Source organism: Hyalella azteca, unplaced genomic scaffold (assembly GCF_000764305.2).
Source record: "Hyalella azteca isolate HAZT.00-mixed unplaced genomic scaffold, Hazt_2.0.2 contig12411, whole genome shotgun sequence".
NCBI classification, from domain to species: Eukaryota; Metazoa; Arthropoda; class Malacostraca; order Amphipoda; family Hyalellidae; genus Hyalella; species Hyalella azteca.
In genome coordinates, this window is record NW_025942371.1 from 61,521 (window position 1) to 88,530 (window position 27,010).

Genomic DNA, 27,010 nt, shown 5'->3' on the forward strand with positions numbered 1-27,010 from the left:
CTATTAGTATTGGAAACTTAAATTTTAAAAACTACCCCTGAAGTGTCACGTGTTAAATAAATGCGGGATTAATAATATTCGCGTTAACAGATAGATTTTATTAAGAGATGCAGCGCGGGAAGTAGCAGTGCGATACATTGTTATTTTAGTCCGAGCACGGAATGAAGAAAACATAACCGTGCGCTGAAGAATACATAATTCAAGTGGTGCGAAACATAACAACTAGATATAAATAAATATATTTAACGTCTTAGATAACTTAAGAAGATGAAAATGTCAAAAACGCATGAAAAATGGACCAAAAGAGGCATAAAAATGCATAAAAAAGGCACAAAAAACATAAAAATGCATATAGAGATGCACGAAAAGAGGCATAAAGAGAGATATAAAAGTGGCATTAAAAAGGCATAAATAGAAGCATAAAAAGATTAAATTGCAAAGATTTGGTACGATTGATGTGTTCACTCTTCATGCCTGTCTTGGGCTGTGTTCAGAGTGTTCAGTTATTCAATTGTGCTGACTAATGCTGTAGTGTGGCAACTGTCGATGTGTGTTTAATTGTGTTTTGGTGTGTCATGTCGTAGAGCATATTTCTAAGGCAGATAAGACACCCACTTTCCTCCTACTGTTTGGTCTTGGTCTCAGGCACACTGTGCAGGGTTTTAACTCCTACTGTTTAAGGAAGACTGTGAGGAAAAACTGTTAGGAAGATTGTGAGGGAAAACTGTGAGAGGGGACTGTGAGGGGAGACTCTGAGGGGAAGATTGTGAGGGAAAACTGTTAGGGAAGACGCTGTGTAACAACGGAATGCATGATCTCCTTGTGAAGGTTTCGAGTTCAGGTATCATGAATCGAGATAACATTTACTAATAAATTAATTGTCTTTGCGCTCGCTTGTTCAAGTAAACATAAAAGTGTTTAATGTCAATATTCATAGAAAAAAAAACAGTACTCACTGCAGTGAGTGACAGAAAGCGCATTTTCTCGTCGACGAAAACGTGAAGTCACGGACGGATAGACAGACAGACGGACGGACGGACATGAGGAGCACAATAGGGCATTTTTCCATAAATGAAAAAATGCTCTAAAAAACAGAATGGATTCCTCTTATTCAATGAAATAAAATTTAAAGTGTTTCAGGTTTTAATTATGACCAAACGATCTCGTGTAGACTAAACGCCCCACCGTGTACACGTGAAATAAAACATACATGTGAGTACACTATGTCAGTACAACACATATTTCTTGCAGCTGTGTACACTGTACACTGTATAGTGAATGTATCTACACTGTTGCTGCAGTAGCTGCAATAACAGCTGCACCAGCAGCAGCAGCAGCAGCAGCAGCACCAGCAGCACCAGCAGCACCAGCAGCACCAGCAGCACCAGCAGCACCAGCAGCACCAGCAGCACCAGCAGCGAGGAAGTTCTATCACTGCAGTGATGGGTCGTCGCCAGAGATTTACTTAAGGAAAGGAAATTAAAGCAAGAGATTCTCTTGATATCGAGTCTCTGAGGGTGGTAGGAGTATGGGTGGGGAGGCAACAAAACCCTCATATTTTTCTGAGTATACACGTATTTTAGTGATCGAGATGGTAATGCTGGCAGCGTTTACATATGCTCGTCTACAGGTGGTTAGGTTCTCTAATGGGACTGAGGCTTCGACGGGTGTCTATTTAATGAAATAATAATTTTAAGTTCATTTCTTAGTTTAAAACATTTCTTCAAGTTTTAAAGAAATGAGCGAGATTTTTTTAGCGATAGTGACACATTTTTTGCCATCATGACATATGATCACACATGTGACCATATATTTATGTCATATATGTCATTATGACCTATGATCACTGAAAGAAATTAGTGAGACTTTGTCCAAAAAGTGATGCATTTTTTTTTGCCACCATAACTTAAGGTCACTTATATGGTCACTTATCCATAGATCAAGAAAAAATCATGATTCCCATAGTAAATTCGATGATTCATATTCGAGGCGAAGGTCGCAAATTTTTTCAAGTCTCCATTAACGATGTTTTCTTCGGTAATGATGACTAATGGAAGAATTTGTTTTTGTTGAAATTCAACAAATTCATCATCCATCTTTACTATTTTCAAAAAAAGATAATAAATTTTTTAACTTATGAATGTATGAATGAATATCTTTCAGGAATGAATACCCGAAATGAATAAGAAAACAGTGGAGAAGTCTTAGCGACATGACCAGAACATTTGCTCCTTTAAAAATAAATAATAATAGTAATAATAATAATAAAAATAATAATAATAATAATTTGGAAGACTTGCCGTACTATAAAAACTAGCTGAAGCACATGTCTGTCCAGTGTAGTGCACCGTTGACATTGTAGTGCAATATATCATTTTTATAATTGCAATAAGTATTACTAAACTATAATAATTATAAATGTTTCATGCACTCAACATTTTAAATTGAACAAAAAGCAGCTCTCTGATATCCACCACCGAACCTGATCTCTAACTTCAACCTAACTGTAGATAACAAATGTGTTACCTACAAACAAATCTATAACTACAATCACCAATATTTTTGACCGGGAAGCCTAATCCATTTTTGAGATAAACTGTGTCCTTTGCAAACAAGAATTTATCAAAAGGATCAACAAATTATCTATAACAAATCCCGGTGAATTAGTCATCAGGGATCATGGAATCCTTATCAGCAGTCGCTGGCTTCCGGTCCAGCGTAAGTGCGTTCATGATAAGCACCGTNAGCAGTGCAATACATCGTTATTTTAGTACGAACACGGAATGAAGAAAACATAACCGTGCGCTGAAGAATACATAATTTAAGTGGTGCAAAACATAACAACTAGATATTAAATAAAATATATTTAACGCCCTAGATAACTTAACAAGATGAAAATATTGAAAACTGTAAAAGAGGCTTAAAAAATGCACAAAAACAGGCATAAAAAGAGGAAAGATAGGAGACAAAAGAGAGGAATAATAGAGGCATAAAATGACGCAAACAAACTTAAAAAAACATATAAAGATGCACGAAAAGAGGCATAAAAATAGGCATAAAAAGAGACATAAAAGAGGTATAAAGAGAGACATAAAAAGATTTATAAAAAGCGGCACACCAATAGGCATAAATAGATGCATAAATAGAGGCATAAAAAGAGTAAATTGCGAAAATTTGGTACGATTAACGTGTTCACTGTTCAGGCGTGTCTTGGGCTGTGTTGAGGTTTGTTTAATTGTGTTTTAGTGTGTCATGCCGTAGTGCGCAGTTCTAAGGCACACAAGGCCCATTTTCTCCAACTGTTTGGTCTTGGTCTCAGGCACACTGTGCAGGGTTTTAACTCCTACTGTTTGGTCTTGGTCTCAGGCACACTGTGCAGGGTTTTAACTCCTACTGTTTGGTCTTGGTCTCAGGCACACTGTGCAGGGTTTTAAGGCACACATGTCGCTTATGGCACATGGAGGTGCAGCATTTCTCATCCTCGGCGCAGTAGCCGTCAGAGGCACACATCACAGCGCCGTCCCCCAGCTTGCTGAGCTCCTCGCCGCCCGACAGCGTGCGGCCCGCCTGGGGTTTGTTATAATTGTTTTTTACATAATATAATCATGTAAATATATCAGTTTACACCACTAGGAGTCTTTAGTATGGGGGAATATCAGGAGTCTTTAGTATGTGGGAATATCAGGAGCCACTAGCATGGAAGAATATTAGTTATATTTCTTATTGAGGATTATTATTGACTTCTAAATATGGGGGAATATCAGGAGCCTTAGTATGGGGGTTAGAGGCCTTTAGGTTAGTTTTTGCCTAAACAATAATTTACTAATCGTCTATTCAATTATACCGCCGTATTACTATACTGCACTGCAGCTCTACCAAACTATAATGCTACCATAATTCCATGTACTATCATACTACTTCGCCACCATAACACTACACCACAGCATCACACTACCACTCTGCCACACGCAGCACGCACCTTCCTGGCCTTAAGGCTGAGGTAGATGTTGTCGCCCTTGCACAGCTGCTCGAGCTCGCTGGGGCAGCGCCCCCCGTGAGGGTCGTGGTCGCCGGGCANTGGGGGAATATCAGGAGCTCTTAGTATGGGGGAATATCAGGAGCTCTTAGTATGGGGGAATATCAGGAGCTCTTAGTATGGGGGAATATCAGGAGCTCTTAGTATGGGGGAATATCAGGAGCTCTTAGTATGGGGGAATATCAGGAGCTCTTAGTATGGGGGAATATCAGGAGCTCTTAGTATGGGGGAATATCAGGAGCTCTTAGTATGGGGGAATATCAGGAGCTCTTAGTATGGGGGAATATCAGGAGCTCTTAGTATGGGGGAATATCAGGAGCTCTTAGTATGGGGGAATATCAGGAGCTCTTAGTATGGGGGAATATCAGGAGCTCTTAGTATGGGGGAATATCAGGAGCTCTTAGTATGGGGGAATATCAGGAGCTCTTAGTATGGGGGAATATCAGGAGCTCTTAGTATGGGGGAATATCAGGAGCTCTTAGTATGGGGGAATATCAGGAGCTCTTAGTATGGGGGAATATCAGGAGCTCTTAGTATGGGGGAATATCAGGAGCTCTTAGTATGGGGGAATATCAGGAGCTCTTAGTTTGGGGGAATATCAGGAGCTCTTAGTATGGGGGAATATCTGGAGCCTTTAGTATGGGGAATATCAGGAGCCTTTAGTAAGGGGGTTAGAGGCCTTTAGTTCAGTTTTGGCCTAAACAATAATTTACTAATCGTCTATTCAATTATACCGCCGTATTACTATACTACACTGCAGCTCTACCAAACTACAATGCTACCATAATTCCATGTACAATCATACTACTTCACTACCATAACACTATACCACAGCATCACACTACCACTCTACCACACTACCATGCTACCATACTACCATGCGCTATCATACTTCACTACCAAACACTACACCACAGCTTCATACTACCACTCTACCATTCTTCCATGTACTATCATCATACTACTTCACTGCCATAACACTATACCACAGCATCACACTACCACACTACTATGCTACCGTACTACCATCTACTATCATATTATTTCACTACCATAACACTACACCACAGCATCACACTACCACACTACCACTCTACCATTCTTCCATGTATGTACTATCATACTACTTTACTACAATAACACTATACCACAGCATCACACTACCACTCTACCACACTACCAAGCTACTATATGCTACTACATTACTATGCACTACCATAACACTACACCACAGCATCACACTACCACTCTACTACACTACCATGCTGCCATACTTCCATGTACTATATTACTACTTAATTACCATAACACTACACCACAGCACCACACTACTACTCTACCACACAGCACGCACCTTCCTGGCCTTAAGGCTGAGGTAGATGTTGTCGCCCTTGTAGATGTTGTAGTATCATACTACTGCACTACCACAACCCTATACCACAGCACCACTACCACACTACCACATTACCACACCGCAGCACGCACCTTCCTGGCCTTAAGGCTGAGGTAGACGTTGTCGCCCTTGTAGATGTTGTAGTATCATACTACTTCACCACCATAACACTACACCACAGCACCACACTACCACTCTACCACACCACAGCACGCACCTTCCTGGCCTTAAGGCTGAGGTAGATGTTGTCGCCCTTGTAGATGTTGTAGTATCATACCATTTCACTACCATAACACTATACCCCAGCACCAAACTACCACTCTACCACACCACAGCACGCACCTTCCTGGCCTTAAGGCTGAGGTAGATGTTGTCGCCCTTGCACAGCTGCTCGAGCTCGCTGGGGCAGCGCCCCCCGTGAGGGTCGTGGTCCCCGGGCACTGAACACATGAAATAAATTCAATTCATTAATTAAATAGACAACGAATTGATAAATAAATCGTTATAAGTTGAGTGTCTTTTCTGAAATCGAGTAATTAGTGAATAAATAATAATAAATTGAATGCCTTTATTGAAATCAAGTTTGGCGGTGGACATGGATTAAAGTGAAGGACATCGAAGTCGCTAAAGACGTGAGGGTTTAGTTTAAGTAATTATTATTTACGGTAATGAAGAAAAATGAATGTGCGAGGTGAAGATTGATTAATTAAAATTAATAAATTGAATTTAAATTATTGTTTAATTATTGATTTGTCGAATTGGAGCCGAGCAGCACAATAGAATACAATGATCAAGAAAACTCATTTTATCTAAAGTTATATGACACAAGTTGCGTTTTCAGATAATGTATTTCTTTTATGAAGTAACAGGAACTAAATTTTTCTATAATAGTGGCACGTCAACTGTCTAGGTGAAACAATCAGGAATTTTTGGTTAAAGGGAATACCGTATGATCATTTTTCAAACATTGAAATAGCTGAATACCTCGGGGACTTATAATAGGCTGAAATACTCACTCTATTGGAGAACTACAGTCCACCGTCCCTGCCAGTCCACGTACGAAGGCAGCATTAACAGTCGAACTTTCGTCAGAATAATAAGCAATTTATTGCTCGATATTCTACTGCTGAAGGCCTTTGAAGCGCTCAGTTAAGGTTTTAGTATAGTTTTTTTTTAATTTTTATTGCTCAATTTAAAGCCAATAACAATTTAAATTTTCGGCAGTTTGTTGAGAATTATAATGTTGAATATTTCTCGAAAAGTCGTAAGTCGCTCTGAAAATTATTTCCTAACATCATATACATATTTGATAATTTTTAACGGCCAACAAATTTTTCGAGAATCCATAAATTACTTTGAAAAAAAAAATCAAATGTATTACGTATAAGACAGTTTATCAAGTTTCGAGGCGTGTCATGGATGACAATAGTCAGGTAATCAGTAAACAATAGTCAGGTTAGTCAGTCAACATTCAGTCAAGACTGTCCCTTATATTCTCACTTACATACATACAAAGTTTACAGCACTGAACAAAAACTAAAGTTAATGCACACACTACAAAGTCACTGTACCCGCTCTGTTAATGTAGAAAGTGTATCATAAACTTTGTAACATCTTGGAGGAATCATGAAATTTTCACGACTTTGAATAGTTTGAAAAAAAAACATTTTTATCGCGCGTGTTACAACATTTTACATTTTGGAGTTTAAAACCATAAACTGGAAAATATTTAGCAAACCCGAGCTTATTGTTATGCACGTAAACGTCATAATAAAGTGAATGAACGTTGAGTTCCTTCACACGGAGATAAAAAATACCTTATATTTATTTCTTCACTGATTATATAAGGCAGGAAATTGGTTATCTTCTTACTTAAATTATGACGTTCATTGTCTGTATCGATGATGATGTCAACCATAGGCATGAAAACGTTATACTTGTGTATTAAAGCAGCTGTAAATATTTTTAGTAAGCACAATGGTAACTCTAAAATATAACAAAAACAAAGAGAAAATATTAAAGTAAGGAAACTTTCCTTGGAGGTGGTCTGGCGCCCGTCAACTTTTGGCGCACGAACGTTGATCAAGTGTATAAGTCCAGGTCTTAACCGCCCAAAACGGTTTAAATTTATTAACCTAACCAACTTAACAAGTAATTACCTAGATAATTATATATGTTTTTTCAACAAAGAGGACTACTAATGAAATATTTGATTGTTTGCTCTAACGAATATCTCATTACAAATAAATAGATAAGGGAATTTATTTCCATCCATCATTACTTTTGTACACTTATTGGCCTCTGGGAGAGCATTAAGTTTCAAATGTCAGTAAAATTCTTACACATTTAGCAACAATGAGTTTAATCCATTTTCCTTACCATTACCAGTAATAGTAAAGGAAATAATACGAGAATAATAGTGATAATAATAATAATAATAATAACACTGTGAACAAAAAAGAACAAGTGAAGAGGAAAGACTCAATTTGGGTGATCATGTTTATGTAAATTTCCACATTGGCTTGTAATAATTTTCAGTTGAAAACCAAACCAAAAATGAAAACATTGTTGTTAGCTCAGGTATTCAGTAATATCTTCTGTCCGAATAATTTCATTATTATGCGGAGGATTTAATTCGTAAATTCATGTACTTGAGCATTGCATGTTAATTCCGTAATATATTAAATCACGAAGTATAACGATCAACAGCCTTAACGAACGATTCAATGGCAGTTTTTATTGTCGCAAGTCCGTCAGCATCAATAACGGCTTGCGTGTTGTCGTCCCTCTCTGTCCGACCCTCTCCGTTTTTAACAGGGATCGATATTAAGAACAAGTCTTCTATATGGCGATTGTCCCGAGGGTCAAAGGCCCCCGAGCCTGGCACCAGCATTGGGGTCCAGTCTGAGGTAGGAGGTACCGGGGACTTGAGAGGCCGGCGAGTCCCAACTGGTCGTTTACGAGTTGCTTGAGTCCTCATGTTGGCCTCGAGTTCGAGGGCGAGCCGATCTATGAGGAAATTTTTGTAGGTCATGACGGTGTATGGCTCGCGCTTGCTTCGTCTGTAAGCAACCGCAACTCTGTCGGCCGCCGGACATCGGCATTCTTCGTTGTTGCGGAAGGCGCTTGGTCGCGCCAAGCATGGACATATTTTTTCTAGTATTACAATCTGCTCTGCGATGGACTTGGGCTTGGCATGTTCAATTAAATTTAAAGGACTGTCAATTAGTACGGAGCCATCTGCTGGTGTACTGGAGACCTGCTGTGGCACTCCGGGTTGGGATGAACCCTCTCCAAATAGGTCGTTCAAAGCAAAGTCCAAGTTTTTTTCTGACAAGTACTTTTTGAATGCTTCAAGGGTTTTTCCTTGAAGGGATGGGATGTGTGGGCGAGGAGTTTCTCTATTTTTTGGAATGTAAATAGGAGTCTTGCTCGAATTCTTCCCAGTGTGGGATACATTTTCGCTCTGGAAAGTTTTGAATCCCGTGTTGCGAACAAACTTTGGTCCGTCAGTTTCTTGGATTATTTGGTCTCCAATGAAAATTGGATTGAAGTCATCCTTATCAAAGAATGGAATGTCTTCGGGGAAAGAAAGAGGCCTCTTATGGGCAGAAGTCTTACTGAGGTTCTTCTTGTTTTCCAAGCCTAAGGTAGTTTCTCGTTTCGAATGATTTTCGACGGACTTTTTCACATTCTTATTCACGGGAAGTTCATCTGACGAATTAGCCAATGGTAGATTAACAGTTAAAGTCTTCTTCTCTCCGACCACCACGCCGAGATCTACATCACCAGCAGCACGTGCTGAGTTTCCTATGTTGAGCGTTACTTCTTGGATTCCTTTGTAGCGAGAATTGACTTCACCAATATTCAGTACTACTTCGGGCGAAGACTTATCCTCAGAGATTCCAGTGGACCCTTTATTCCCTGACAAAGCAACGGGGTTTATTTTGGAAAGCGGTAGATGAGGAGGCGAGAGATGCTCAGGGGTATGCGAATGGAATTTTTGCGTGGTGTGATGACTTTCTAGAGGGAGAAGCGTTGGTGGTGGGCGAAATTGAGACGAAACGGAAGCTGGATGAGGTGAGGATTGCAGTTTCACTGAAGTGGGATGTGAAGTGGGGGAAGGAAAAGGTAGAGGAGCTTGATGTGGTTGATGTGGTGGAGAAGGAGGGCTTCGCAGGTGTATGTGCTGGTTGCCTTCAGCATCAGTGTATGAGAAAGTTTCTGTGTGGGAGAAGTGTGTTGGAGAGTGGAACTGATGAATATTCTTTGGGGGACCATGCAGATTATGCAAACCAGACTCATGTTTCGCATTGTTATGATTATTATGCTGAACAGTGTCATGCAAGTCTTTATGAAGATGATTATGATGACCAGGTCCATTATTGTCACGAGTTTGTCGTCCACTGGAGTCGTGATCATTGCTGTGAGGCTGCGAAGAAACGAATTTGGTGTGACTTTTGAAACCACCTTGCGAGGTTGACTGGCTCACAGGAGGCTGCTGAAGAAGAACGGTCTCGCCTTTCAGTTTAGAAGTGAATTCGCTGGGTTTTAAATCAATTTCTCCCGCTGACTGGACTGGGTTTTGGTTGGGAAAAGTTGAGAACAGCGAGGAAGGACTCTGAAAATTGAAGTTTGAGGAAGGGAAACTCGTTAGGCTTCTGAAAGAGTTGGATGAACCAAAATTTGGTGAGATGGGCCCAAATGAAGATCTTAATAGAGGATGTATTTGGTGGATTGGTTGGGTCAAACCATTCTGGAATGAAAGACCAAAATTGTTGGAATTACCTGTTGTAAGTCGAGAACTTTGACTGAATGGCAAGCTGTTGAAGTTAGAGAGGGAGGAGATTGGTGATGTGGATATACCATTAAAACTGGAAAATGGAGAGATGGGAGACAATGGTAAGGCATTAAACCCGGAGCTGGACGATAGTGGTGATGATGGCAGTCTATTAAAACCAGAGACGGATGATAGTGGCGATGATGGCAGTCTATTAAAACCAGAGACGGATGATAGTGGCGATGATGGCAGTCTATTAGAAGCAGAGACTGATGATATTGGCGATGATGCCAAGCTGTTAAAGCCAGAGATGGATGATAGTGGCGATGATTGCAAGCTATTTAAGCCAGATACGGATGATAGTGGCGATGATGGCAGTCTAGTGGAAGCAGAGACTGATGATAGCGGCGACGATGCCAAGCTGTTAAAGCCAGAGATGGATGATAGTGCCGATGATCGCAAGCTGTTTAAACCAGAGACGGATGATAGTGGCGATGATTGCAAGCTATTAAAACCAGAGACGGATGATAGTGGCGATGATTGCAAGCCATTAGAAGCAGAGACTGATGATAGTGGCGATGATGCCAAGCTGTTAAAACCAGATAAAGATGATAGTGGCGATGAAAGAACGTTGTTGAAACCCGAGGTAGACGATAGCGATGACAGGGGCAACCTATTGAAACTATTGAAGCCAGAAAAAGAGGGTATGGACGACGAAGGCCGATTGTTGATACTGGAGAACGAAGAGGGTGACAAGCTGTTGAATCCAGTAATGGATGATGCTTGTGAAAGGGAAGGCAAACTATTGAAATTGGAGGAAATTGAAGAAATTGCAGGATGACGTCTTAAGCGAAGACCTGGGTCTCTAGGAGGTTGTAGGTGAGGATTAATTGCCTTGGTAATACTGTCATCAACAAAAACGCCATTATTTTGGCTTGGAAAATTTCTTGGAAAGTCAAAAGGAGACACGAAACCATTAGATAGCGGAGAGGGCGGGAAAATTGAAAACGACTTTTCGATCGTATCATTCAATTGAATGTCAGTTAAACTTTGCATCATGGGTGCGTACGGCAGAGGTGGAGGAACGTTGAAAAATTCTCGCTGTTGGTTGAGAAGATGAGGCATTTGGAGTGGCGCAAAGAGTCCGTTGTTCCAATTTCCCAGAAAAGGTGTAAGTGCGTGTGAATGGTTGGCAGTAGCTGGGATTGTTCCGATGTCCTCTTCATCAAACGTACCCAAAGCTGACAAAGCATTTTCACCTGGTGTTTTATCGCTGAAAATTCCAGCTGAATAAGGTAAACTGTTTATACTTCCATAGCTCAGTGGATGAGGTGGAATAAAATTACCTGGTCCCACGGGTGGAAAATTGTTGAAAGGTTGAGGAAGAAATTGACCATTCGAAGACCCCGATAACTGAGGTAAGATGTCATCCAACCGTGGCAGGTCTTTGAGCTTTACTGAAATGTTCTCAACTTCTAGGCCAGAACTGGTCGAAGGTTTTGTAGAGAAAAAGTCATCAGGTAGAGAGGAGGACGAAAAAGACGGCATACTTTGTAGAGCAGCTAAACCATTTTCTTTTCTCCTCTTTGAAGATTTTGTTTTAGTTCTACGTCCTTTCGCTGACCGTTCGGAGGCTTCAACAGGAATTGGATTGCCTTCTGCCTCTCTCTTGGTACGCTTGCTTCTTATTTTAATTTCTTTTGCTGGATCTTCTAGGATATCCAGGCTCCTGCTTTTGGTGATGGCTTGTTGGCTACGGTAAATACTCTTCTTAACCTGTGCGTAGGTTTTCTTTGTCATTTTAGCCTGATGTCCAGTAGATCGTCCATCGTCAGTCGTAGCGTCATCTTTGTCGGCGGAGACGTCGCGCGGTCCCGACTTACTGGTCAGGCTGCCGTCGTCGCAGCAGTAGACGCTGCCGCCGTAGGCGCAGTAGTAGCGGCAGCTGCTTGACACGTTGTACTTCGCCCCGTCTGTGAAATTAGAATTATTATAAAAATATTCTATTTCAATTTGGTTTCTTGTACGAACGAAAAGGAATTGTGTCACAGAGAACAGAAAAAGAAATAAAAAATCAATTCAAAATTTTCTTGAGCGCCCTGAAACAACAAAGGTCGGTGAACTTGACAACACAACTGCACAATGTGCAGTGTTGTGCACATATTAGGAAATAATTCTGAAATGTGTTATAAATGATAACAAATCAATCAAAAAAGCTAATACCAAACATTGGTGTGGCTCAAATCAACCTCAACTTTCTTGGAGCCATAAAAATCAATTCTGAACGAAACATGAAAATAAATAACGTCAATGAAAGTTCATATATGTGAATAATTTTGAAATTATGAAACGTTCAAAGCATACGGCATCTCCCTGAAAGTACGGCACTCCATGTTTTATCTCTGAAAACATATAGGTAGGCTGGATTAAAGAAATAATATGAAAGAATAATTGTGCATAAAAAATAGCTATGTTTTAGTTACACTTTCACAGTGATATGTAATATAATTGTCAATTCCGATCAGCGAATAACCATATGATTCCTTACCTACTGTAAATTAGTGATATCTTATACGCGTTGTTGAGTACCGTAGAAATGTTCACAATTCTACATGAAGTCTAAATTTCCCGAGCTTTAGGCTTTTCGTGCCTATATTTGTACAGAGATTATTTGGTTTGGAGACTCACATCACGTGTTAGTTATTAATTAACTACCTTTAATTTATTGCGAGGTCATAGGCTCCATGTATTCGGAAAGTCTAAAGAAATTTTCACGTGTTAAAATTGTTAATACTTCAATAAAAAATAAAATAAAATAAAATTAAAAGCCTTTAGTTATTATGTTTGATATGCATAATTAAATTTCTACTGAGGAAAACTCATCAACCAATTTCGTTTTTCTTAAGTATCAGATTTGATTCTTCTTAGTATAAAAATACTCTTTTTTACACCGATGAAAATATCGGTTTTGAAGCAGATGGCATGAGAGATATAGCAGAAATTTCTGCAAATAAATCAAAATTATTTGTCAGTACGGTAGTTTCATGAGCATCTTAATTGGCATAAATAAATAGAATATTAATTGACATTATGTAAATTATTTATATTATCATGCAAGGCATGTAGTTTTAGGAATCATGTATCCGATATATGAAAAATGAATGTAATGTAGTTAAGCCGCTCAAAATGTACACCAAGAGCCTTTTTTCATATAGATGAGAAGTAAGAGGATAAGAGAGGATAAAAATGTAAGAGGTAGGATAAGATGTAGGATTAGACCACGCACCTTGCGTTCCATGTTCGGTCACCAACACCTTTACAGCACCATCATCACCAGAGCCATCACCATCATCACCAGGGTTAGCACCATCATCACCAGAGTTAGCACCATCATCACCAGGGTTAGGACCATCATCGCCAGGGTTAGGACCACCGTAACCACCAGTCGTGGTAGCCGCAGTGGTGATATGTTGGTTGTCACAGCAGTGGTAGGTGTTGGTTGCTATGTTCTTGCAGAAATACCTACAGGCGTATGAGCTCTGCAGCAGCAGCAGAGCTAGCAGAGTGAACTGCAGAGTAGCCATGATGCTGGACAGGTTCAACTGCACTCGTAGTTCTGCAAAAAATAAGCGATTATTTTTAAACGAATGAAACTCCGCAAAAAATTTAAATTAATGAAATATCACGAAACATTCACCAGCAAACTTTTGTTTTTCTCGGATTTTTAATAAATTTCTTCAAGTTTAAATTCATAGATTACTTATACTACTGATATAATTGAAGTAAAGTAACGCAAGTGCTAAAAAATGATGAATGAGTATGTTGTTATCTCAACATCGCATAGTCGTGTTACTTGTAGCGTCGCGTCGCACGCCATGCAATGTTACTTTCAACTTCGTATTGCACAATTGCGTATTTCGTCGCGCATCTCAACGGCGCCCGGCCGCCGAGCTCTGGCCAAACTTCCGTCCTTTGTTCCGCGTTTTAGGAGCCGCGCCTCATAAGCAACAATCTCTCACTGAGGTAAAGCGTTGCTGGCAACAATCTCACACTGAGGTAAAGCGTAACTGGCAACAATCTCTCACTGAGGTAAACCGTCACCGACAACAATCTCTCACTGAGGTAAAGCGTCACCGGCAACAATCTCTCGCAGAGGTAAAGCGTCACCGGCAACAATCTCTCACTGAGGTAAAGCGTCACTGGCAACAATCTCTCGCTGAGGTAAAGCGTCACCGACAACAATCTCTCACTGAGGTAAAGCGTCACTGGGAACAATCTTTCACTGAGGTAAAGCGTCACCAACAACAATCTCTCACTAAGGTAAAGTGTCGCCTGCAACAATCTCTCACTGAGGTAAAGCGTGGCCGGCAACAATCTCTCACTGAGGTAAAGCGTGGCCGGCAACAATCTCTCACTGAGGTAAAGCGTCGCCTGCAACAATCTCTCACTGAGGTTAAGCGTCACCGAGCGATTGTCACCGGTTACGTCACATAGGCAAAAGAATTTCTTCGTGTCGGATCGTTATAAAGCAAGAACGTGAAACGCGTAAATGCACTCTCTTTGAAAAATATAATGTTGAAAAAAATAATAAATTGTTTATAGCGAAAAATTATGAAAGGAGTCAATAAATTGCTCATAACCGCGGAATGGGAAACAATGCATTTAATTTAATTCATATTGTATATTTTTTATGATATCAGATGTCTCGCTCTTTAATCCGTATAGCCTTTCTTTACGCATTAATATAGCAGTAATAATATTGCTCAGGTTGTCTAATTATGTACATTGGTTAGTCTCATTTGTACATGGTACACAGTCATATAAATTCAAGTCACAATATAATGATTAAATTGAAATGATAACTAAATTATTTCGAATTCAAGCACCAATAATGAATTTTTTTTACACGCTAATAGAACTGCCACCAGTTTCTTCGTGGCTACAGTCAGTTTATGAAGGTCATCTTCTGAATCCTGAAAATCAATGAAATTAGACTTTGCGAGCATCAGATCTCAGCAGGGCTGGGGAAATTTGTATTATATTGTTATTGAATTTTGCAATCTCGATACCAATAACAGTTTTTAGAATTTTTATTATCGTAAAAATCTTCGCTCGTGAGCTCGTCCTGGTCATGGGTGTATCCTGGTATGGGTGTGTTAAGACTAACTTCTTGTCTGTATTTGGTGAAATAACCTCATTTTATTTTGGTTGATGAAGTTTTTAGGTAAAATTTTTCGACAATGAAAACTCGTTGCTCAGAATTTAGCTGCATTGTAGGGGGAATCTTCATGTTATAAATTTAATAAGCTTTAACTATGAAATATATAAATAACTTTGGTAACATAGATACCAAATAGAACTTGAAGTTATACTCTTTCATCTTGCTTTTATTTCATCTTTCTATGTTTAATACTTTTTGAGTTATAAGCCTTTACCTTTAGCAACTTTTTTGGGGTTACCCTGTATGATCACATCGCCTTCCGGTGACCATGCAGGAGTGACCATCCGGTCATCATGTTATATTTATAGCGACGACTCACCTCCTGTTCCGTTTCTTTGTGCTTACTTGTCAGAATATTTAATAACAGTTAAAACTTAAACGATAACGTGTACAATGTATATGGACTAAAAATAATTATTTTCTCAATGATTTAGTTGATTCGTGGTTAAATGCCGATCGGAAGATAATGGGCTGAGGCTATCGTGTGCGTGAACTATTTTTAAAGCAAAAAAATTGTGGGAATTATACAAGAAATAAATATGATATTCATTTGAAAAATAATTTGAGCCGTATTACCCGTTGAGAAGTCTATTTAATTTGGAGTAAATGTGTTGATAATTCGTAGCAATCAATGTTTATTTAATGTTGTATACGTAAAGTTCCTCTAGGAGAGTAAAAAATCATTCAAGATAAACGTAATTCATGGAACTTCTCATATATATACCGACTATAGAGTTAAGTAATCATCGGTACCCGACCTCGAGCTTGGATATGATTTCTTATAAATGTTGCAATGGAACCATCAATAATTATATTATTCAAGTCCCTTAGACATCAAAGAGTAAGACTTCGCCCAAATAACGAAAAACTTATTTTACTTATGAGGGTCATTCTAACTCAGTGTAACCTGCCAAAACGACCACTTTCTGCTGGTGCTTTGGTAAGAAAGTATTGAATATTTTGATGATTTTAATCAATTTTTCTGAATATTCCTGAAGCAAAAAAAGCCGGCGGGGGACTAGTCGGTCACCGACACGGACCACTGCACAGGAAATGGAGTGTCATTGTTGGCTCAGTCTTCACGCTGCACCTATCGTCCGCAAAACGAATATCATCTTGCATAGCAGAGCAGCCGATGTAGTGCGTGCGGAGACTAAGAGAAATGGAAGAATCATTGTTCAAATAGAAATACACTCTTTAGCCTTGTGATATTTTTTCTGATACGTAGCACTGATAAGTCATTTTTCGGACTTTTTTTTATTAAAATTTGACTCATTTTTATCTAAGTCTGACTCATTTTGAACAAATTCTAACTCTTTTTTAATAAAGGTTGAGTCATTTCTAACAATCTTTGACTCATTTTTAACATATTCTAATTCATCTTATAACAAAGGTTGACTCATTTTTAATAATGTCTGACTGACTTTAAACAAAATAACTTCACTTCTTGCTGTTTGTTTTTTGTTTGTCTGCTACAAACCTTATAATCGATATTTAACACACTTTTACCTCTCTAATCGATCTGAAATTTTGCACACTGGCGTAACGTCATAGACAATGCATGAATCATTTGATAGAATAAAAAATTTTAAAATTTTAAATTTTTTGTTGAATATTAAAAAAATTTAAAAATTAATTTATTTTAATATATGAAAATAAATTTAGAAATTCGTTGTAATTTTAAACGCATAATATTTTCATATTAAATCTGACTGATTTTTGACAAAAATTGATTTATTTTCAATGTCTGACTTATTTTTAACAAAGTCCAACTCTTTTATAACAAATTCCGACACCATTTTATCAAAGTTTGACTCGTTTTTAATAAAGTCTGACTCATTATCAACAAAGTTTGACTCATTTTTAACAAAGTCCGACTCTTTTATAACAAATTTCAAAGCAATTTTATCAAAGTTTGACTCATTATCAACAAAGTTTGACCCATTTTCAACAAAGTTTGACTCATTATCAACAAAGTTTGACTCATTATCAACAAAGTCTGACTGGCTGAGTGCGCACAACACATATCCAACTGAAAAGTGTTGTATGTTTTTACAGCGGCGTCGGAGCGTGCAGCAGGATCGATATTTTCTCAAGCCGGATTCGCAACCGCGCGCGTTTTTTCTTCATATGAAATCTTATAAGATTTCACTCTCACACTTGAGGTGAAGGGCACGTGCTCGTTCTAAATATGGTTATTTTAATGAGTTTGATAATGTATAAAATTTTTACTTTATTAAAATTTAAACAGGAGATGTTTATTTCGTATGCCTCTGAGGTTTTTTAACCACAGATTCAACGTTGAATTTGATCGTAAGGTCCAAAGCTTTCATACTCATTTCAATATCACCTCATGCAATAATTCATCTATGTTCCTATATATGAATTAAAGAAAAAAATATATAGGTATAGACCCCAATCAATACTTTATTTTACAGAATTATTGCCTGCTACGTATTTGGGTTTATAATACTCCTCGAAATACAAATATCCGACACCTATTTCTTTTCCGAATTTTTGTTTTACAATTTCTAGTGATTTTTAACGATTTTTCCTCCATCCTGTTCCTTACACCGGGCTCTCCTATCAAGAGACTCCCCCACGTACACGCACCCCCAACCTATCTTCTCCCTAACTAGCGCACAGATATTGCATCACGATTGGTATCTTGATTTAAATACTTTTTATTGTTTATGATAACATTGTAAATAATTATTATATGTCGATTGTGCATGTAATATGTAGGTTATTGCTGTTGCTGCATATGAAGATTTTTGGTTAGGAATTAAAATAGGGTTTGGAAGTTAAACAGTTGAAAAATATAACTCAGTACTCACTGCAGTGAGTGACAGAGAGCGCATTTTCTCGCCGACGAAAACGTGAAGTCACGGACGGACAGACAGACGGACAGACAGACGGACGGACAGACAGACGGACAGACTGACAGACAGACGGACGGACATGGTGAGCACAATAGGGCATTTTTTCCATAAATGGGAAAATGCGCTAAAAAGACACGAATCTAAAACAGATTTTTTTTAACACGAATTCAGAACTAAAATTTTGTTTGCGACATCAATTGAAAATCAAGAAAACAGCATGAAGTGTGGTTGGCACATCATTAATAAAAGATGCTATAGAGTAAAATTGCTCAATTTATCATGCTGTTAGCCTGACCAAGTAAGTATGAGTCCAATGCAAAACAACTTGTAATTTACAACTTTCCTTGGTCACGTGACACTGAAGGTGAAAGTATTATACTTGCATGTCCTGCTGAGTCATCGTTCTGGGCGAGTTTTTTCTTTAAATGAATTTTGATGAGAATTCTTTCACGTGAATTTATCGATGCGACATAACGATGCTCCACACTTCAAATTCTGCGGCCGACTTTCCAGTTCACGACATTGCACTTCTAAGTATCCTGAACTCATAAATGAAATTCTGAGAAGGTAAATTTTAATGTACATTTTGCCAGAATTTAAGGATCAAAATACAGCTCATAGTCCATGTATCAAATGCAATGAAATCGGCAGAGTTTTCAGGAATAATATTAAAATTTTGTTTCATCAACAAATGACAACTGGAATGGCTATCAAGGCGTAAAATTTCAAAATTTTGCATAATTTAGTTTCAAAATCGCCTGCTTGATTCACAATAAAATTGTACTGATTTTTCCGGCAGCAGAAGAAATGTCAACTCACAGCTTATGTCCAATAATTTGCACTTATTTAATAAAAATGTCTATTTGAATTTATATAGATAATAAACCAATCAGACTAAAGATTCATAACTGAAAGTGAAGCCTTGTTGAGGAAATTGAAAGCCCGGGGACCATCTTGAAGACCGGTTAGAAATCGGACCGCGCGTCGCCCACTGACATTTATAATAGAGCAATATTTGGACATAAACTTTAATGTTATTTTGAGGTTTGATCTCTACTAAAGGATGTTTTGGATGTTTTGATCAACATGGACGTTTTAAATCGAAAATGGTTGCTCTTATTGGTGCCTAATTCATCTAAATTCAAGAATTTAATTCAGAAGTGGAATTTAAGATTTCAAGTCATGTGTGAGCAATTTTTATACGAGGAAATTCGGACATACTATTAATATATAATATTAATAGTCGCTGAAAATGAATGGAATTGAACTTCGAATATAAGCAAAATTATTTATAAATACCGTATGTGCATGTTATTTATATTCATGGAGTTCGAAGAAAGCATATAAATATGCGCGCGCAGCTTGAAAAATCCAAATTTCAACACCAGTGAAAAATGCTCGTACGTGTATGCGTCCTTGACAGGCGTGAGCACATGCCAAAGTTAAAGTCCTCCAGGCAGATGACGTTGAAACAAAGTTGATTCGGAGTTGATTCTGCTAATGCCTAAAAAAAATTAAATTAAAGTCAGATGTCATGAGTGAGGTTGGTCGCTGTGAATCATATGTGATACTTTGAGACACTTTAGTCAATGACAGCTTGAGACACGGCAACGTACGACACTTTTGAGATGAATTATGTATTGTACAAGGAAAACACACTAGGAGCACACATGCAAAACTAAAAATGGAAAACTCAGATAGAGGGATAGCAAAATAAAAAAACTTAAGTGAGAAAATTCTCAAGATTATTTGACTCAGACGCTTGAGTCATCCAAGAAAAACAAGGTTTGCAAAATTGAGCGACTTTAGAAAAAACACTTTGGAAATTTTTAAGCCGTTTACAGAAAGCAATAGAAAAGGAAATTTAAGACATTTATGTAAGACGCTTGACGACTTGCGACTCCGAAAAAAGACATCCCACCAGAAAATCACTTGGTGTACGATTTAATTAAGAATCATGAAATTTACACTTTTATGATGAAATTTCATTCATCGAGAAGCAAGAATGCACGTGTCAGTATAACTAAAAATAGATATTAGGAGTGAAAACTCAAGACACTTAGATCGCAGAAAAATGAACATTGCTGTTTGATGCAGAATATTAAAAAAAATTAATTTAATACATTTTGAGGGCTAGAGAAGCTCGGAGATGGCGTGTTGGAGGTCATACGGTCACTGACATAAGAGTCGCCACTCAACAGCTACTGCACATAACTCGCCGCTAGTCAATAAAAACCCTATAGTATTCACCAAAACTACGATGTCTAGGGTTTAATTACAGCATAATGCCTACCAAGCGCTTTTTGTTTTGCTAAAAGTTGTGGTTTAGTTTTCTTAATAAAATAGATTTTTTTTATCGCGACGTTAGAGTGTATGGCACTCAAGCGGCATTGACGTTAGACTAAGAATTATGAACGAAAAAAGCTAACTACTTATAAGGCGTTGCAGTCACTGCGATACCAAACGAACATATTTCGGGTACACGCTATTTCGTCGTGACCGTTCTGAGAATCAAGAATTATTAATTGCGGACATTTTAGTTAATTACCTTGTATATAAGCAGGTAAAAATAGATTTTTATTATTTTAAGCTAATATTCTAATATTCTATAACAGATACGTCGATGACATCTTTTTTAATTTTCAAATACCCTTCTCATGTCAAAACAATCTTTGTTTTCCTATACTTGCAACATAATTCCATTAAATTTACCATAGAGCTTGAATCTTATTTTAATAGTTTGTTATTTCTCGACTGTAATGTTACTAAATCTAATGGCCGTTTTCAGACTTCTGTGTTCTGAAAGCCGACATTCACCGGTCTAAGTACCAGCTTCTTTAGCTTCTGTTCATTCCGATTCCAGTTGAATGGTCTTTAAGCATTATTACACAGAGGCTTTCGTATTGTTCTACATACCATGCTATGCACACTGAATTGGAAATTCTGCCCAATATTTCCTCATTTAATGGATTTCCGGCAAGTTTGTTGTTTACCCAAATCAAGAAATTCATGTCAAAGCGATACAGTGAGGTTGCGCCCGAGTGCGATACTAGGAACGTTGTTTATTCTAGATACAAAGGTATAATCCCTGTTCATGCGCGATCGTGCCTAGTTTATCAATATTGTTGTGCACGATGTTCATCTGCGTACGTCGGGATGACGTCACGCAATCTTTATTCTAGGTCACAGAGCATAAGGGCAGGATTTGAAGCACAGGACAGTTGCTATGTTCCTGTATATGAAAGTGATTTTAAGATGTTAGCTTCCACCTCCAGTACTTCAGATCAGCGTATTTTAGAATCCTTATAAATTTTTTAACTTAGTCCCAGTTTGAATTCAACTTTTAGCTCCTATATATCATCATGAAATTGTGAGTAGATAGTTTTTTTTATCGTGCTTTGTCTTTTATTTGAGTATTCAGGTTTTATTTTCAATTTCGTGATTTTCACGAAACCGAAACTTGTGATCCTATCTGCACATACTATACTAACTTGTGATTCTACCTGCATTATACAATTTTCGTACTGACGATGGAGATGATCTCTGAATCGTTTTATATAAAGATATAATGAACGTTTGCATAATTTTTTTTGCTTATAAATTTCTAGTTAATTTGCGATTCAAGCAAACAAGTGACATAAATACTTTCACACGTATCAAAATGAAAAAAAATTGGAATAATCAATTGTAAAGCATGTAAAGTAAAATGAATACAATGGTTTGATGAAAATGTTTCCTTGCAGTACTTTGAACACTTGTGTAAAGTCGGAGACAATGCATGAATCAATTGACAGAATAAATAAATTTGAAATTTTAATTTTTTAATATAAAAAAATTTAATATTTGAAAATAAAGTTAGAAATTCATTGTACATGTGTAACATCGGAGACACTGGATTCTTTAGAAGAGTTGTCTTTAAAACGCAATTTTTAAACGCAATTTTTTATGGTAAACTTTAATTATTCACAGTCCCGATACATAAAAAAATATTGACGTTTGTGCATAAAAACGTAGTAAGACATAAAATTAAACTCGTGTGTGTAAGGGATGTCGAACGCGTGCCACAAAAACTATTGCGATGATGGAACTGACAAATTTCTAATGGAAATCGCGCGCACTGTTCGAACCCAAGCGCGGTTTGACATTTACATCTCAATGTCTATCATATAGATTCAATAGCGTAGAACGCTTGGTTCTAGCGACTCAGGGTTTGATATGACATTCAACGAGTCATGGTTTTGACTGTTATCAACAAGAGTATGGCAGTCTTGTGGGTAGAATTGCTATAAGGTAAGATACTATAAGACAAGCTTCTACTGTTATATGTATAGAGACGGATCTTGGGCTGACCTCTAATAACATGTATACTAAGATTAAGTTCGAACTGGTACTTAAGTGGCCAATTATATGTCTTTAAGAGAATATATTTATTTTCTCTAAAGGTCCAAGATTTGTATGAGATCCAAGTTCTTCTGCGGTAGTTATCAATTAATTACCTAATTAAAAAACGACTGAAACCAAACAGCTGAAATTAATAGAGTTGTTCCGCAAATGAAAAATTAATAATCACCCCTGGTTTGTTTGAGGTTCAAGTTAGTTTACGATAGTATTTTTTAATTAGGTATTTAGCTCAATTCATGGTGTATATAACATGGTTAATCATGTCTCAAAAACGACTGAGCGCACATAGCTGAAATTAATAGAGCTTCCTTGGAGATGAAGAGTGGCACTATACAGGGAAGAGTGACGCCATAGAGTGTGGAAACACACTCTGTTGGAGTGTTTAGAGCGGCAGCCGATTGAAGAGTGTCACTATAGAGTGTGCAGGTTCACTCTATTTGAGTGTTTAGAGTGGCTCCAGAGGAAAGAGTGTCACTATAGAGTGTGCAGGTACACTCTATTAGAGTGTTTAGAGCGGCAGCCGATTGAAGAGTGTCACTATAGAGTGTGCAGGTACACTCTATTTGAGTGTTTAAAGCGGTGGCAGAGGGAGAATGTGCAGGTACACTCTATTTGAGTGTTTAGAGCGGTGGCAGAGGGAGAGTGTCACTATAGTGTGCAAGTACACTCTATTTGAGTGTCTAGAGCGGTGGCAGAGGGAGAGTGTCACTATAGTGTGCAAGTACACTCTATTTGAGTGTCTAGAGCGGTGGCAGAGGGAAGAGTGTCACTATAGAGTGTGCTGGTACACTCTATTAGAGTGTTTAGAGCGGCGGCAGAGGGAAGAGTGTCACTATAGAGTGTGCAGGTACACTCTATTAGAGTGTTTAGAGCGGTGGCAGAGGGAGAGTGAAAGTGTGAGTTGTCAAGACAAGGTCGCTGCTGCTGGAGCTGTCGGTGCGAGAGCTGAGGCTGTCGCTGATATTACCAGTGCACAAAATGCAATAATCAATAGGCTAATGTGATGATTTTTTGCAGGAATGTTCAATGAAAAAATGTAAAATATGAATTTCTGTTCTTGTTAAATATTTTTGGAAAGAAAGGTGCGTTTCTGAGAAATTGAAAATTTCGAGGAATATATAATATAAGTATACATAATATATAATTGTGTAGCAGGAACGTTAATAATAAAACTACGTTAAAAACATTATCTGAAAATGAATGTAAAATAGAAATCTATATTTAGGCATAAATTCCTTGAATAAATATAGAAAAAACATTTATTATAAAAAAAGAAAACAAAAAACCAGGTCGCCGCGTAAAATTGAAAGTAATAGGCAATTTTGACGTTGATTGTTACATTAGCCATAATGATCAAGAACAAGGGAATGAAGTAAAGAGAAGAGAAAGTAAAAAGTGTCATAATGCATCCAAATTGCATCGCTAATTGTGATAGAAATCGATGCAATTGCAGAGCAAAATCCTGCCATGCAGTGCACTTGTTATGTGCTATCTTTATCTCGTTATCTAAAATGAATTAAGATTAGGTGGATAGTTAGAGAAAGAAAGTGAACGTTATAGTCATAATTGCTGTGACTAATATATGCTCGAGAATAAGGACGGGTAATCTATGAAAAAAATTGAATGTTCTCTTATCAACGAAATTTTTAGTCAATCACAGTATATACATTATGAAAAATCATCTCGAAGTTGCTTGCAATTTAGCATTAATTATAGCATTAAATGAATTGTAAAGCTGGATATAGTCACAAATTTTATCAATATTGGCTGGATTTTATCAATATTGTGGCTATTGGCCACAGAGCTGGATATAGATTTTATAGTCACATACATAATTTCTGCATTGTTTATCTATACATCAGAGACCTTTTCTTTTCCCCAAATCCAAACTTGGATGCTTGCAGATTTCAATTTTATATAAATCGATTTTCTACAAACAATCGAAAAAAAATTGAAATAGATTTCACGAGATCTGGTAAGCTGTTATACTTGATCGCTTAAACGATCGTTGGCAACACGATTTGCAAACACAGTTACAATGAAGCCATGGGAGCTAGAGTACGAAAACGCAAGTGATTATAAATGGTATTTGAGAGACTATCATTTGTCCAGAAGATTTGCTTCAACAGGAAACTAGTAAGTTATGTAAAAATGCAGACTATTGCTCATGAGCTAGTAAATTTAAACTAGCATGAAGGCTATTCTTCTTAGAATGAGCCACACTCAAAAACAAAGCAGGATTATACTGCATAAAAAAAACGGTTCGGTAAAATCTTTGCTCTTAGATTGATTTTATGTCAAACTGTTTTTATTAAAACGTTTTGTGTTGCTGGAATTACGAGAGCAATTACGGAAGAGTGTAATTATAGACCTGCTTCAAACGTACATCTGTCCGTAACTAGATTTGTTAGCTGTACATGAATTTTTAAGATTCGTTTGCTGTACACGAATTCGCAAGATTAATGTGCTGTACATGAATTCCTGACATTTGGTTGCTGTGCATGAATTCGTTAGATTCGTGGGCCCAACACGAATTTGTGAAATTCGTGTGATGTACACGTCTTCGTAACATTTGTGTATTTAACACGAGCTCGTTAGATTCGTGTTTCGTGCACGAATTAATAATTTTTTGCTGCATACGAATCTGTAAGATCCGTTTACTGTACACGAATTCGTAAGATTCGTGTGCTGTACAACAATGCACGAATGCTGCGTCGCGTTTTTATGGACTTACGTTCAACGCAAAATCTACTCCTGACTCTGCGCCCAACCTCAGAGAGTAAGCTGTGTAAATCAGTGAATGAAAATGGCTTTACACAGCTGAATGAATGATTATGAAATTAAATGAATAATTATGAAATGAAATGAATGATTAGGGAATTTAATGACATTGTTTCAAAAGGTTTCTAGTACAAATAAAAAATTATGCACATTATGATTTGCAAAAAAATTAGATACATATTTTACTTCATAACTCGTTTACATTCTGTGATACCTGATATATTTTCATTTCTTAAACCCATATCTAACAAGCATAGCATCAATTAAACTACAAATTAAAAAATATATATTTTGCGAGGAATCTAAATGGTAACTGCTCGTGACAGTCAGACATCAAAGTCGCATTTTGTACCCTGGAACCTTATATCGACAACTAATTAGAAGAAAAAAAACGTTCCTGCAACGAGAAATAAAATAACTCACTGGATAGTCGCAGGCGTATTCACTTGTACAGGGAGAGAGACGTGCGGCTCCCACGACGTCCAGCGGCTGACTGGCGGGTCAGGCGGTTGACTTAACGACCCTATGCGGTGCTGCTGGTGTAGCTGCAGCTGTTGTGGTGCTGCTGGTGTAGCTGCAGCTGTTGTGGTGCTGCTGGTGTAGCTGCAGCTGTTGTGGTGCTGCTGGTGTAGCTGCAGCTGTAGTGCAGCTGTAGCTGCTATAGCCTCCACAGTAATGGAGTCGTAAAGTTCCAGCATTTAGTACGGACGCTATTTATGTGCGATTGTTAATGAGATCTTAATGATTGTTTGCGCTGGTTGTGTGTGATTGCATGGCTTGCTTATATCATGACAGAAAATTTAATTGTTGAGAAAGCTGGCAATGCAGGAAGTATGGCAGGTCTATGAGCGCGTGTTATATAATAACATTTTTATTTGATAGGACTTTTATTTAATTTTGTGGGCCTTTAAGCTGAAATAGATGTTGCAAGTGTTGGAGCCAGTCTTTGTTACAAGAGCAACTGACGCAATGATTGTAGTGGCTCTAGGCAATAAATGTTACAACAATCGACTGTACAAGTGTAGCAGCAACAAGCGACTGTACAAGTGTAGCAGCAACAAGCGACTGTACAAGTGAAGCAGCAACATGCGACTGTACAAGTGTAGCAGCAACATGCGACTGTACAAGTGTAGCAGCAACAAGCGACTGTAAAAAAATAGCAGCAACGACCGATTGCAACAACCAAAGCAGTAAAACATAAGAAGCATGAAATTAATTTTACAAACGATAAAATTTACTAATTCATTCACAATAATTGGTGTTTAATAATTAATTCCCTTATAATTAGTGCAGAATAATTAGTGCAGAATGCGGACGAAGAGAAAGAAGGAAGCGCAACGGTTGCGTGTCAAGGCCGCTGTGCTGCGTAGGCTGGCCTGATCGATTGGTTAGTTATCATGTATGACTAATGAGCCCAGCATGTATGACTAATGAGCCCAGCATGTATGACTAATGAGCCCAGCATGTATGACTAATGAGCCCAGCATGTATGACTAATGAGCCCAGCATGTATGAC

At 37.9% G+C, this 27,010-nt stretch overlaps 1 protein-coding gene across 3 annotated transcripts; it reads right to left on the bottom strand.

Annotated features, from left to right (window-relative positions):
- Positions 1-83: 83 nt before the first annotated feature.
- On the bottom strand, positions 84-25,978 carry LOC108666653. 3 transcript variants are annotated; one of them, XM_047883269.1, is made up of 6 exons: positions 25,918-25,978; positions 13,496-13,825; positions 12,093-12,182; positions 3,980-4,077; positions 3,391-3,567; positions 84-669 (listed from the first exon to the last, which is right to left on the bottom strand). In XM_047883269.1, exons 2-5 carry the CDS (start codon positions 13,791-13,793, stop codon positions 3,391-3,393), a joined length of 663 nt encoding a protein of 220 aa, XP_047739225.1. In that variant the 5' UTR covers positions 13,794-13,825; positions 25,918-25,978; the 3' UTR covers positions 84-669. The 3 variants fall into 3 exon arrangements, with proteins under 3 accessions (XP_047739225.1, XP_018009054.2, XP_018009058.1); XM_018153565.2 differs by lacking the exon at positions 84-669 and having other exon boundaries at positions 3,355-3,567; XM_018153569.2 differs by lacking the exons at positions 84-669; positions 3,980-4,077 and adding an exon at positions 5,772-5,869 and having other exon boundaries at positions 3,355-3,567.
- Positions 25,979-27,010: the final 1,032 nt, after the last annotated feature.

Coding starts and splice junctions, on each gene's coding strand:
- LOC108666653 (XM_047883269.1), bottom strand. CDS start 13,793: ATGGCTACTCTGCAGTTCACTCTGCTAGCTCTGCTGCTGCTGCAGAGC. Junction 12,183..13,495: donor GACCGAACATGGAACGCAAG/GTGCGTGGTCTA, acceptor CTAATTTCACAG/ACGGGGCGAAGTACAACGTG. Junction 3,568..3,979: donor TCAGCCTTAAGGCCAGGAAG/GTGCGTGCTGCG, acceptor AACAAACCCCAG/GCGGGCCGCACGCTGTCGGG.